The 13,269-nt window shown below is 35.3% G+C and overlaps 1 protein-coding gene and 1 long non-coding RNA gene across 3 annotated transcripts; one reads left to right on the top strand and one right to left on the bottom strand.

Moving 5' to 3' along the window:
- Window positions 1–1,115: 1,115 nt before the first annotated feature.
- Window positions 1,116–4,146, bottom strand: LOC140035255 (uncharacterized). The gene is made up of 2 exons (XR_011839255.1): window positions 3,922–4,146; window positions 1,116–1,358 (listed from the first exon to the last, which is right to left on the bottom strand). It is a non-coding gene; the product is annotated as an uncharacterized lncRNA (long non-coding RNA).
- A 1,625-nt stretch (window positions 4,147–5,771) lies between these two features.
- Window positions 5,772–12,497, top strand: LOC113727041 (2-methoxy-6-polyprenyl-1,4-benzoquinol methylase, mitochondrial-like). 2 transcript variants are annotated; one of them, XR_011839252.1, is made up of 10 exons: window positions 5,772–5,989; window positions 6,934–7,056; window positions 7,472–7,598; window positions 7,704–7,765; window positions 8,645–8,803; window positions 8,942–9,086; window positions 10,032–10,103; window positions 11,055–11,163; window positions 12,041–12,376; window positions 12,451–12,497. XR_011839252.1 is itself a non-coding variant. In XM_027251004.2 (9 exons), the coding sequence occupies exons 2-9, from the start codon at window positions 6,954–6,956 to the stop codon at window positions 12,140–12,142; spliced, it is 879 nt and encodes a 292-aa protein (XP_027106805.2). In that variant the 5' UTR covers window positions 5,772–5,989; window positions 6,934–6,953; the 3' UTR covers window positions 12,143–12,497. The 2 variants fall into 2 exon arrangements, 1 of the variants encoding a protein (XP_027106805.2); XM_027251004.2 differs by having other exon boundaries at window positions 12,041–12,497.
- Window positions 12,498–13,269: the final 772 nt, after the last annotated feature.

The raw sequence follows: 13,269 nt of genomic DNA, 5'->3' as shown, positions 1-13,269 counted from the left end.
AACGGCTCATCAGTCAAAATCTCAGAGACCTCAACAATACATACATGATTTAACCCCAGGCAACCTGTAAATTCAAACTATCTGCAGTTTATAAATGAAAGGGATTGCGTTCACTTTTCTAAAGGTACTTTGTAGTCAGGAAAATTTGGTAAAATGTAAAATCAGAAATTTTGGCTCGACTCAAATCGTCCATTTCTTTGTTGGCTAAGGATTTTCCACAATCAGTTAAAAGATGTAGGTCAAATTCGAGAAGAACAAGAGTTGTTATGATTGAGTGCCTCTTTATCGCTGAAGATATTTGCCTATTTCTATCCCATTTAGATTTATTTTAGATTTTTTTTTCAAGAAATTTTGGATAAGAGATGAAGACTATATGATGAAGAAGATGAATTAGGAAATCTGATGAAGAAGAAGAACAGAAGGTGCGGCGTGTAATGGAGAGAAAGAGAGGATAGGTCCATCATAAATGTTGTCTGAGAGAATAAGTTGAGGGTTTTGTCTAAAACCTCCCAATTTGCTCGGGAATGGGATAAGTCCGATTTTTTAGAAATGATTCCAAAAATTGCATTCCAATAGGCTTAATCCAAGCAACAAATAAGGAATTTATTCCATTCTGTGATTCCCAAATCCTTTAACCAAGCAGCCCTTCAAATTTGGGATTTGGGAATATGAGTATTAGATAATTGTATTTGGTGATTTTTGTAATGTTCAGAGGTATAATTGTCATTTCACATCTTAGACGAGCTTAGTCAAGTGGCTTGACGAGCGATTGAACCTGAGAACAAATAACTCGAACTTGACTCACTTATTCACACGAACCGCTCAAGTTCGACTCGAGTTCGGTATTGATTGATTTTGAGTCGATCTCTGACTCGAGTAACTGCTCGCAAGTAGCTTGGACCATGAGCAGCCGTACTCTTGACTCGTGACTTGCCCTTTTTTTTATTATTTATTATATATATATATGGTTTATTATCACTTTATCTCCTTAACGTTTGGTGTTACTGTGACGCCCCCACATCTCCCTAAGGCGAACCAAAGGGTATCCGCGGGACGCCTGCCCAGCTCTCGCCAAGACTCAAGCAATTCCATTCAACTTAAAACCAAACCAAACATTTCGAAGAGAGCAACATGAATACAAATAATGCGGAAGCGTTCAAACTTAACAAGTCACTTAACATGTAACCAATACATCGGATAATCATAATACGACTTAAATTCTAAATACACATCAGGGCTCAAATTTTTACATTTCAATTCCAAAAGTACAACTCAAACCAGGGCATAGCCAAAATATAGTAGAAATCCTAAACAAAAGAACAACGAAGGATTTCTCCATACTTCTCCGAGATTCGGTCCTGTTAAGGAAAACAAAACTATAGGGTGAGCTAAACGCTCGTGAGGCCAAGAACACACATGCAAGCACATTGTTCAAATAGCAATCCCAAATTTATTAAACAAAACCGTAATATTTCAATAATCAACCATTCGAGCAGGAAAAGTAATCAGAAACAATTCAAGGATATAGTAACTCTCAGGAGCTAAGTTCCACTCGCTCTGCCGATGTCATTCGTATACCTTCCCGCGATGACCCTCCGTCAATCGGGTCGGTATTTCCATTTCCGTAGATCACCATTTACTTCCCTCCGTCCACCGTACACCTCCAGGACCCACAAGTCATTTATAAGGCGATACTCCACGAGTATGCCAAGCAAGACCTCTCATTAGGTCGAGCTTATATATCTCATGGCTCGCCCAGATTCCAGACCAAGCCCATTGCCGGCTCGAGTCCAAGGTCGGCCTATGAGTTTGGGCGTCCCCCATTCATTTGAAAGTCGAGGAGATTCACTCCAACGACGTATGTAGTCATAACATACCATTGCATTTCATTCATTCATTCAATACATTTCATTCATTCATTCATTCAATACATTTCATTCATTCATTTGAAATTAGAACGAGTGTGATAAAGTACACACCCGCCTTTATTTTTAAAATCTCCAACAATTACCACAATCAAGCAGGTATCAAGGATTCACACACTTGACACTCACCGAGCAATTCAATAAGAATTATTTTCTGGAAGTTCAAGTGTCCACTGTAAGATCCTCTTGAAGGTCTCCTTGTGCGCTTGGCAATTAATAGTGGATAATCACTCAAATATCCCAATTATCAAGGAAGATTGTACACTAGTACAATCTAAAGAATATTTCACGAAAATGAACCTCAATTACTCGTAGATCGAGGTTCAACTTGCGTTTTATTAAGTACAATATTAATTGAGTTTTTATCATGAAAATCGAGGGCAAAACGTTTGAATAATCTAAGAGAATTAAGAGTTTTTGGAAAAACTCTTTTGCCTTGAAAATTGAAAATTTTCAGTTTTATTATAAATCTTTGAAAATTCGTATCTCTCTCGATATAAGCCCAAAATTGGAAAAATTTATACCATTGGAAACCTTATGGAAAGTGTTAAAAGTTCTTAGAAGACACTTTTCCATGAATCTAAGTGGAAAGTACTAAAAAATGAGCTTGAAATCACTGTTCCAGAATGTTCAGGATTGAGCTAAGGTTGGTTTTTTCGCTAACTTTTGAAATTTGGCAGAATTCACTCGTTGCAAACTAGCCCTTGAAATTCATAATTCAATTAGAGGTGTAAGTAAGGTTTAGGTCAGAATAAACGGATTGAGAATTGGAGTTTCGAGCACCGAAATACGGTAGCTCGAAGTTAGGAAAATTCAAGTCTGGTGAACAATTTCCAGATTTGAGTTTCCAAAATTGGAACCTTAGCTAAGTATCAAAACGAACTTGGATTGGTATAAAATTTTGCAGTATGTTACTCCTTTATGAAAGGTACCGCTCTATCAAAACTCAGGGAAAAATACCTTCGGAAAGTTAGTTAATTAATCATCCAAAGTTCAGGAAAATTTCTAAGGCAACCTGTCTTTTGACTTCATTTCCCAATTCAAATCGTTTAATCAAGAAAGCTATCCAACCATGGTTCATTTGTGAAATAAAGGTCTAAGATACATCCATGATACCTTTGGTAAGTGTTTAGCATCAAGAACTTCAATTAATAAGATCACTCCCAGGTTTTGTCCCAAACCAGTCCAAGTATTACGGTTTTTCCAAAACAGGGCAGTCCTCTTGTTTTGGTCACAACTCAGTCAATTTAACTCAGAATGGGGCATGGTTTATGTCGTTGAAAATAAATTCATAGGGCTATAATATCACAGAAGAAATCATTTCAAAATTTGGCACCCAACTAGTTCAAAATCGGGCATCAATTTGCTGCCTTATCACTTCATTCCAGTTGAACAGAGCAACAGGACAGCGATCTTAAAACGTTTGGTTCGGCTCACTCATAAAGAATCAGAATGTGCATTTTATCTCAAATTAAAGCCTGGAATGTCTAGTTTCAAACGCCACCAACGGCACGTGATTTCGACATCCGAGGACAGAGTTATGGCCTAAACACCACCGCTGGTCAGAGCCATACGTGAACAGTTTCCAGATTTGCTAGTTTCACAAAAAAAATTCATTTGCCCAACCAAACCTCAATATTTTTCAATGAAATTTTTCACACATCTAATACGTCATATAAACATCAGATTCAAGCCATTAGTTCATTTAAAATTGGCCTTAAAATGGCCGAACAAGGCAGGAGCAAAATTGGAAACTTTTGCTTCTTGCACCCAATGAAATTTCTATCAATTACACACCATTAATCCATCATTTTAACCACTAAACCAACAATATATCCACCATCAATCATCAAATCAGCAACAACCCAAGAGTGGGAGTTCATAGAGCCCACTTTCACATTTCCTAACAATATCAAGTCATCTACTTACATGCAAGTACTTAGAGATGCATATCTACTACTATAAATCAAGTTTAAGGTGATGGATCATGTTATACCTTCTTAATGTACTAGATCAGAATTTTTGGCCCTTGAAATGCTCCAAGAAACCGTGATTTCCAGCACCCTTTTTGCAGCTCAAAATGATCTCCTAGTGTTAAGCTAAGTGTGGTGCAAGTTTGGTTGAATTTGGAGATGTTTTGGTGGTGGTTTGAGTAGGATTTGTGAAGTAAAATTTTGAAACAATGGAGTTAGAGAGGGAGAGAGGGCTGGTCGGCACTCTTGGGAAGGAGGAGAGAGAATGTGATCAGATTTTTAAGCTTTCAAGAGAAGATACTAACTTGTGGCCACAAATCACCCATTAGTCAACTCACATTAGGGTGCGTTTGGCGCGGTTAGGGCTCGTTTTCTCGCGCGTTTGGTTCACTAGTGCACTAAACCTCTAATGTACTTATATTCATGTAAATATTATTCACTCTTAATTGTCTCGAAATAAGGGTCTAAAGTCCCTCAAATAAAGTCGCGCGTGTGAAACGCGTACCGTCAATTTTAACGCTATAACGCGAAACCTCCGAGAAATTCGTATAACGATTGTACTACTAACTATCACTTGAGTATTTATTTATAAGATTACCTATTTTAGGACCATAGTACAAGTCTCCAATATTCCAAGCTTATTGTGCTCCTACGCGGATAAAATCTCCAAGCACTATTCACTATTTTTACTAAACGCGCTCCAGGAAATTAATTTTTGAAACGAGTCACTTTAAAAATATAACGAAGTTATATTACCATGTATTTAGGTCTAATAAGACTAGAAAATATTCCTCGTGGCAAAAATCCAATTAAATAATTTATTAAGCCATAAATTAGGTTTAAAAATAATAGTTTTTACGAGTCCTCACAGTTACTATTAATTTCCCCTTTAACATTACCTTTTAGTCATTTTACCATTAAGATTAACGGTCAAACTTAACAGAGTTTGTTAATTAAAGTGAAAAGACATGTTTAGCCCTTATCATTATTATCACTTTACCTCATAAACTATAGTGTCATTATCAATTTACACTCTAGAGTTATTTTTTTGGCAATTTATCCCATCATTAAACCAATTTAACAAGTAAAAAAACTTTAGAAGAAAGTAGCCTACTCTTTGTATAATAAAAACAATAAAAAATTTAGAGTGATTTTTCTCCTTTTTAATATCAAGAAAAAAAGTCAAATTATTAATCTCTTTTTTCTTCGCAATCTTATGAATATTGAAAAAAAATAGAAAGATGGGGAGAGAGAGGGGGGAGAGAAAGAGCGCTCAATTATTTTTTAAAAAAATACAAAGAATTTTATTATTTTAAAATTATTTTATTTTTTTGTTTACCACCCAATTCTAATTCTAATCCCGATAACTTTTAAAATAATACAATAATGTTATACTCTTCTTTATTTTCTTTCTTTGTAAAATCTAATTTTCTATATCCTTTTCTCCTATCTCTTTTTCTTTTCCTAGTATTAATAAGTGTCAAAAAGAAATTTGAAAAAATCCTTTTATTTTTATGTTTTTGGATCTCTTAAAGTGAAAATAAAAGGAACAATAACCATTCCAACTTTTTTTAATTATATATAAAAAAAAGGTAAATACTTTTAAAAAATTTTTACCATACCGATTAGATTAACGATAAGATAAAATATCTAGAAAATAATGTTAGAGATTAAAGAGATTGTATTAATATAATTTAAAGGGATAGAGTGATAATAATAATGTAATAATGCTATATAATAAAAGGATATTTTTACCTGAAATTTCTTAAATATGCTGAGTTGAATTATCTATGGGTAAAGTGATTAAAAGGTAATGTAAAGAGATAAATGGATAGTAATGATACAGTTTAGGGGTAAAGTGATATTAATCCTATATACATACATACACTGTTTATGTTACTAAGAACAGAAAAACGACCGAAAGAACTGGAGCCTTTATGGCCCGTTGAGTATACCGGGCTCTGATTTTCGCTGTCCGTCTCTGCATTTCTTTCTCCAATTGTGTGATTTAAGCTTGCTAGAGAAAACTTTATCAGAATCTATCTGTTTAACCCTGAACTGGGCTGGGAAAATTTCGGAATTTTTTAAAAGGTAAACTTTCCGCCACGTTATTTTTGTTGGCACTAGATTCTTTAATTGAAAGGACCATGGACTTGTGCATTAATTTCGTTCGAATATCATCTGGGTTCGGTGTGAAATTGCTATTCTTTGCGTTGTGGTTACATTATTGGGAAAGCTCTTTCCTTTTTTTTTTCCACGATCATGGGATTAAATTATTTTAATTGAATAGATATCAGAGATAAAGATTCAATTTTGATTTTTTTTTAGTAATATGATGAAAACTGTATTTTTAGCTTGTCAGCAAGTATTGTTGTGGTGTTGTAAAATTTTGTATGTTAACCGTTTGATAGAAATCCTCTGAAACTTATGCTGTTTGTGATGGCAATGGACATTGTTATTTACATGTTGAATACTGGGGTTTAGTGTTCTTCCTTTATTGGTTTTGTGCCGTCCTATATTAGTCTTTTGTTATTTGAGGATATAGCCAGTATGTGCTTATTTAGGAGAATATAGAGAGAAGTTCTCTGATAAGTGCAACAGAGGTGTGTAATTTATGGTATTCGGACCTATACAGAGAGATACATGATTTTCATGGCTGCTGAATGGATGCAGCTTTTGTGGTTCAGCGGAGGGCACTGATCCCCTGCCAAAGACTCCCTTCTTCTTCATAATCTCATTTAGGTCATTTTAGGTGTATATTTATTGAGAATGGAAGATTATAGCAAGTACTTGTCATGTTCTTGGAGACTTGGATAATGATAGCTAAGAAAAGAAAAAGGTTGTTGGGTTAGATGGAGCGTTTCTTTTTCCTTTACAGATTGCTTGTTATTCTCGATGTGACTTTTTCCATGTCTCTGGAGAAATTATCTTATAGAATAGATTTATATTACAAATTCTGCATGATCTTTGGAGTTACAGGGCAAAATAAAACCTTTTGTTTTCTATAGAATCAAGCTGAATGTTTATTTGGGCAGGGAATTTTGATACGGCGGTCATGGCAACAGCTTTGCGATCATTAACCCGGGCTATGAGGAGATCGAAACTGTTATCCATGTATAGTTCAGGATATATGTTGCACTCTCATGCTACTAGTTTTGGTGAGTCAACTCATCTTTCTATCTATATATCCTCCTTTGCATCATTATCTGGCCGAAAAGGCTATCTTTAGCTGTTTTTGAAGTGTTTTCATCCCACCCATTATAAGGAACAGGATGGTTTCCATTCTTCGACATGTTTCTGTTTTGGAGCTTTTTGCAACCTCCGACTTTTGTGTTTTTAATTTCGTGATAGTATGCCAAGAAACAGTCAGTTTGAAATGATTGTTCAAAATTGATTCCATTTACATATATATATATATATATATATATTTTTTTTTTTTTTTTTTTTGACTTCTTTCAAAGCTGTTGGCAAGTCTGGTTATAGCGCAACAGATTGACGATGCTTAGGCTAGATATTTTTAATTTAAGGGCCATGCTTTAACAACTGTGTTTACTTAAAAGGTCACAATTTCAGGGTATAAAGAGGTGCGGGAGGAAGAAAAGAGCCAAATGGTTGGTAACGTTTTCACCAGTGTTGCCTCAAACTATGACCTAATGAATGACTTGATGAGTGGTGGATTACATAGATTATGGAAGGACAGGTTAGTTTTTGGTGATTCAACTGTTTAAATTTTTTCCATTTCTGAAATTGGATGAATGACTTTCATTCTCTGAAATTGGATCTTTTGTACCTCTTTTCCATTTAGATTGGTTTCCAAGTTGAATCCTTTCCCTGGAATGAAGCATCTTGATGTGGCTGGTGGTACAGGTGGGATTCCATTGTGGTGTATACTGATGTATGTTACCCTGCTTCCATATAATCTTGTATTGCTGAAAAGAGAAGTGCCATTTTAAAATGCCGTGTGATGTTCCTGTTATTTTCTTAAAATTCCTTGTGAGTTTTGTTGTCCTCTACTTTCTGGCTTGGAGATATGATCCCCAAAGTTAAAGGTTCATAAAAGTTATTGGTGTATTTTTTTCTCTTGCTAAATATTTGAGCTTTTGTCAAATATTTATTGCTCTTCAAATCATCAAAACAAGTATCTGTATGGTATGTAATTATGTTGTAGTTTTGGATTTCTTTCATGCAGAAGCTAGACTTATGCACAAAACAATTCCTATGCCCCTCTTTTCTTGATTATTAATGTAATGCAATCTGCAGTCCAAATGCATGTTATACATAGGTATGGATATATCTGTTTTTTGTGCTATGAAATGTTCCTTAATCTTGGATCTGGATCTTTTTTACTGGAGTTGCTTTTTCTCAGGTACATCTGCTTGCAAGGCTATTTTTCTGTAGCCACTTTGACCTCCCAATCTGATCATATGTCCACTATGCAAACACGTTTGGCATCTAAATTAGAGGCCTTTTGATATTTGAAACAAAATCTGAAAAGTTTGATTTTCGGCTCAGTACAAATTATCTATGAAAACCTTTTGCTTCTAAACAAACTTTTGAAACCTGTGGAAGGAGTCCAACCTTAGATATCTTAAATGGCGAGATAAACCTTCATAACAAAGAAAGTTGATTTTTGGTACGATTTTTGTTTCATAACTAAGAGGAAATAAAGTTTCCACAATCTGTTGTCATTCAGGTGGTGAAAAAACTGGTACTGTTGAATTGAGTAAATTGCTTCTGGTTTTACAGGGGATGTTGCTTTTAGGATTCTAGAAAGTATAAACAGTGTTAAACGTAGAGCTTTGCAAGATTCTCCTGAAGATAATTTGCTGGAGGAAACTCAGATTTTTGTGTGCGACATCAACCCAAACATGTTAAATGTTGGTAAGAAGCGGGCACAAGAGAGAGGTAAGAAACCCATGTGAAAAGAATCTTCATTTAAACCCTTTGATGGCAAAGGTTATAATTTTGACATGAAATTGCTTCCTGGAAACAAGAATTTGTAGTATTGAAGTGAGGAGGTTTTTTTTTTGACTTCTCATTCAGGTCTTGCTGAGGATAGAGCTCTTGTCTGGGTAGAAGGAGATGCAGAAGCTTTGAATTTTGAGGACAATTCAATGGATGGTTACACAATTGCCTTTGGGATCAGAAATGTTACGCATATTGAAAAAGCTCTTGCAGAAGCTTATAGGTACATTCTTGCTACATTATGGTTGAACTTTGTCACATAGAAAGTTCCGGCCAGTGATGCTTGTACATATAGTTCGTAAAGTTTTCATTCCTCCTAGTGGTTCATTAAATGGTAGTAAACAGAAATTCTCAAAATTCTTTGGAGATGGTTGTTTAATAGCACTAAATGTCATATATGGCTGGCACGAATGTGTAATTTGCTATAGTTCCGGCACTTTCTGTGTAATTTTCATTACTCCTAGTGGTTCTGGCAAGTGATGCTTGTACATATAGTTCATAAAATTTTTATTCCTCCTAGTGGTTCATTTAATGGTAGTAAACAGAAATTCTCAAAATTCTTTGGAGATGGTTGTTTAATAGCACTAAATGTCATATATGGCTGGCATGAATGTGTAATTTGCTATAGTTCAGCAAAGGGTCCTTGAAGTTACTTTGAACCTTATAATTTTATGAAGGGTGATTATCTTGAACTCTATATTACTATTTTGAGCAAGTACCAGAAATAAAATATTGACAAAAATCTCAAAGTTCTGGTTTAATAGCAACTAGAGTGAATTATTGGTCATCTGTAAGAAACTACGTTTGTGAGGTTTTTAAAAGAGGGGAAAGTAAGTTCTACATTTCCTGCAAACCAAGTTTAGATTGTGATTATGATCAGCGCTCTTTATTGGATGGTCAAACCAAGTTTAGATTGTGATTATGATCAGCGCCTCTTTATTGGATGGTCCATTGTGTTGTTAAAGCAAATGCTTCATGGTAAGAAGCACAATGCACGGTTTAATATCTTTCATCTTGCATGTAGAACTTGGGACCAAAAAGGTTTATTTCCTTCATGTCATGTTGATCTTTGCCCTAATGCTGTTGTTCAAGTTCTCAATGTTTCATTTTCCTATTAACATTTACCTCTGGATGACTTGGTACATTCAACTTTGTGTATATTTTTCAGGGTGCTTAAACGAGGGGGAAGATTTCTTTGCCTTGAACTGAGCCATGTTGAAGTTCCAATTTTCAAGGAACTGTAAGTGTCTTCCTTTACATGTCTCTGTCATTGTAATTTACTCAACAAATGGTTCTTCACTCTCTCTTTTTGACAGCAAGAAAAGATTGTATTTTGATTATGACCAAGGTCCAAAGTGTAATATGTTTGTAGCATTTACTTATGTGCTATACACATATAGTATACTGCCTAATGACTATCTAAAAGTTTTTGAAGTTTTGAAAACTATGAGCTGCTGATGTATCTATACTTCTATTCATTGCCTATATGATGCTTGCTTACTATAGAAGGTGTATATAGAAGGAAAATATCCTGTAAAAGATAGGAAAAAGTCTTACTGCCACAATTATATAGTTGGCACAGTTAGTATCATGTGATTTAGAACTTCATTCCTGTAGATTTGGCATCGTTTTACAGGATGTATAGGTGTTCCTTAGTGTGCATTATTTGTCTTGTACAGTGAATGAGATGAAAGTGATGTGTATCACTGTTGCTTCCTTCTTTCGCAATAGGTGGTTAACTCATTTCTTCTTTTTAATCTGTTCTATTTACCTTTTGGTAGCCTCTACTGCCATGAGTTAGATTTGATAGTGTTTGTGATTTGGCAAGGGCTGAATCTACATGAATGACTTTGGTCGATGCTATTTCTCCTTTTCTTGTGTTCCCCCTTCTCTCTCTCTCTCTCTCTCTCTTTCTCCATCGTACAAATGCACATCCTTAAGCTTGAACCTGATCCTTCTTTCCCCAAGCACATCAGCTTATTCATTAAGCACTTTCGCAGCTGAGGTTGATGAGTTAAAGATGAATGTTGGTCCATACCCCGTGCTAGAAACATTGATTGCTCTAAGAATCCTTTTAGCCACAACTCATAAATTTGTTTATGTGTATTTTAAATGAGTTGCATTCTCGTGTTTTGTTGTTTTAGTGCATTTAATGATCTGGAGACATGATTTTTCTTCTTATTTTTTTCAGGTATGATCTGTACTCTTTTTCAGTCATTCCAGCAGTAGGAGAGCAAGTTGCTGGTGATCGGGAGTCATATCAGTATTTGGTGGAAAGCATTCGTCGTTTTCCACCTCAGGTAAAATATATGCATGAATAGGGAATTACCATCTTGTGCTACTAGGGCTTGTTAGTGTCTTGGTCGCTCTCAATCTTTTGCCTAACCACAAAATATGTTGCAGATGCTTTGGAAAGTTTAAATGTGTTATTACTATCATGAAATTCTTATTGCACTTTTTTTTTGGGACTGAATTGGTCACTTTTATTGATAGCAGTGATACATTGAAGAGCATATAGTAACCAGAGCTAGGAGCCCTGGCTTTATCGTAACTTGCACAGGGTTTTTTTTTTTTTTTTTTTTTTTTCAGTGTAGATAGGAGATCTCAAACCCGGAACCTCTCACTTACACTCCCTCCCGCCATACCACCCAACCCATCCCTCCCCCACACAGGGTTTCTTTGCTTCAGTCTAATTTCATAGTTTTATGTTAAGGAAATGTGAGAGTCAAGAAAGTTTAACGGTGAATAACTCATTTTACCACTCATGATAACATAGCTCTAATTGAGCTTGTTGGCTATTGCACCAACATGTGACACCTGCATTTGGTTTTTATGTAATAGTAGCAATGCCTTTAATCTTCTTCCTGAGTTTGACTAGCAAAAAGCAGGTCGTCCCCAAGCTGCTAATTGTTTCATCTGCATTCGGCTGTATCTCTTGGTATGATTGTCACAAATTATAATAACAAATAAAACTACAATCACTTAGATGATATAGACAATAATACAGGTTATGGTAAAGGTTCTGTTGTTTACGCAGAATCTGGCTGGCACTCCTAAACAAACTCTTCATCTGAAATTAATTTCAAAACCATAACACGGATGCTAATCATTAAAGTTCTACGTAGTGCCACGTCCATACGTGTAAATCTTACCTAATCTCTCTGACTACGACTGCAGGAGAAATTTGCTGCTATGATTGCAGACGCTGGATTTCAGAAGGTAGAGTATGAGAATCTCGTAGGAGGGGTGGTTGCCATCCATTCTGGGTTAAAGTTCTAATGCTAATCCGTGCGTCAAGGCTATATTTTCATCTTTTTATGGAAGAGTGAGGCGGGAGAAATGTTGTAGGGTATCAGTTGGATGTGGTGCAAAGTAGGTTTTACCAGAGATTCCGTTTATGCTATACATCTCTTCTGTCTCAATTGTGAGTTCTCAGATGTACAGCATTTGCTGGGCACACAGTTTTGCTCTCAACAGGCTAGGCTGTTGCATTCTCTGATCTTCATCTTTTAGGTAAAAATTCTACAATTTTGATGCTCATTTGTTCAAGAGAAGGCTCGCTAATATGCAGTTGTACCTAATTTTAGTGCCACAGCGCTGGATAAATGATCTCAAGCAGCTTATTTCGTGATTCTTTCTGGTTTGGATCATGCTAAAGTATACTGACACTTGGCTTTTGTCCCCTCCTCCTCCTCCTCCTCTCTCTTTTAACCTACAAAAAGTTCAGAATTCTGTTTGAATCTAGGCAGATAACTTCTTCATAGCCTACTTGAAATTACGAAAAAGTCGATTCACGATTTGAAGCTAAGCCGTTAGCATTATCTACTATGTGCGTGCTAGCTAATTTGAAGTCAAAATATATGGCAAACTGCTAAATACGAACTACTCTCTCAAGTTTTAACCCAAAACTTTTGAGTTTAACTATAACAAACCATTTAAAAGGGCAGATCAATTTGCACAATTTTGAGGAGCTTCAATTACATGAGAGGTTGGAAAATCAATAAAAACGAGTTCTTGCTTCTCGAAAGAGTGGGAGGAGTGGCATTCAATTATAAGTGGTTTATATTGTTTGAACGCTATTTAATATTAAAACTCCTATTTGATAATGGAATGTGTATTAACATTTGAAGAAAATTTTTGAGCACCCAATACTAGAAAACTAAAATTTGATATAAATATGAGATAGAAGTTTCTTCACGTCAATCACTATGGCGTGTGAACAAATATCATATTGTCATATTATATTCAATAATGTAGAGCTTGCTCTCGATTACTTTAAATATAAATTAATTATCGAGGATAATCAGCTAAACCTCCTATTTGACAAATTCTTGATCTTAACTTTTTTGACTATTAAAAAATTTAAAATTTAAATACAAAAGCAAACATAAAAGTAATGTGTATTA

The sequence above is a fragment of the Coffea arabica genome, chromosome 2c (genome assembly GCF_036785885.1).
Source record: "Coffea arabica cultivar ET-39 chromosome 2c, Coffea Arabica ET-39 HiFi, whole genome shotgun sequence".
In the NCBI taxonomy this organism is placed as follows: domain Eukaryota; kingdom Viridiplantae; phylum Streptophyta; class Magnoliopsida; order Gentianales; family Rubiaceae; genus Coffea; species Coffea arabica.
This window is presented reverse-complemented; position numbering and strand designations above follow the sequence as displayed.

Excerpts from the sequence above, each read along its gene's own strand:
- LOC113727041 (XM_027251004.2), top strand. The coding sequence starts at position 6,954 with ATGGCAACAGCTTTGCGATCATTAACCCGGGCTATGAGGAGATCGAAA. Across the intron at positions 7,057-7,471 it reads CTCTCATGCTACTAGTTTTG|GGTATAAAGAGGTGCGGGAG; the intron begins GTGAGTCAACTC and ends TCACAATTTCAG. Across the intron at positions 8,804-8,941 it reads GAAGCGGGCACAAGAGAGAG|GTCTTGCTGAGGATAGAGCT; the intron begins GTAAGAAACCCA and ends CTTCTCATTCAG.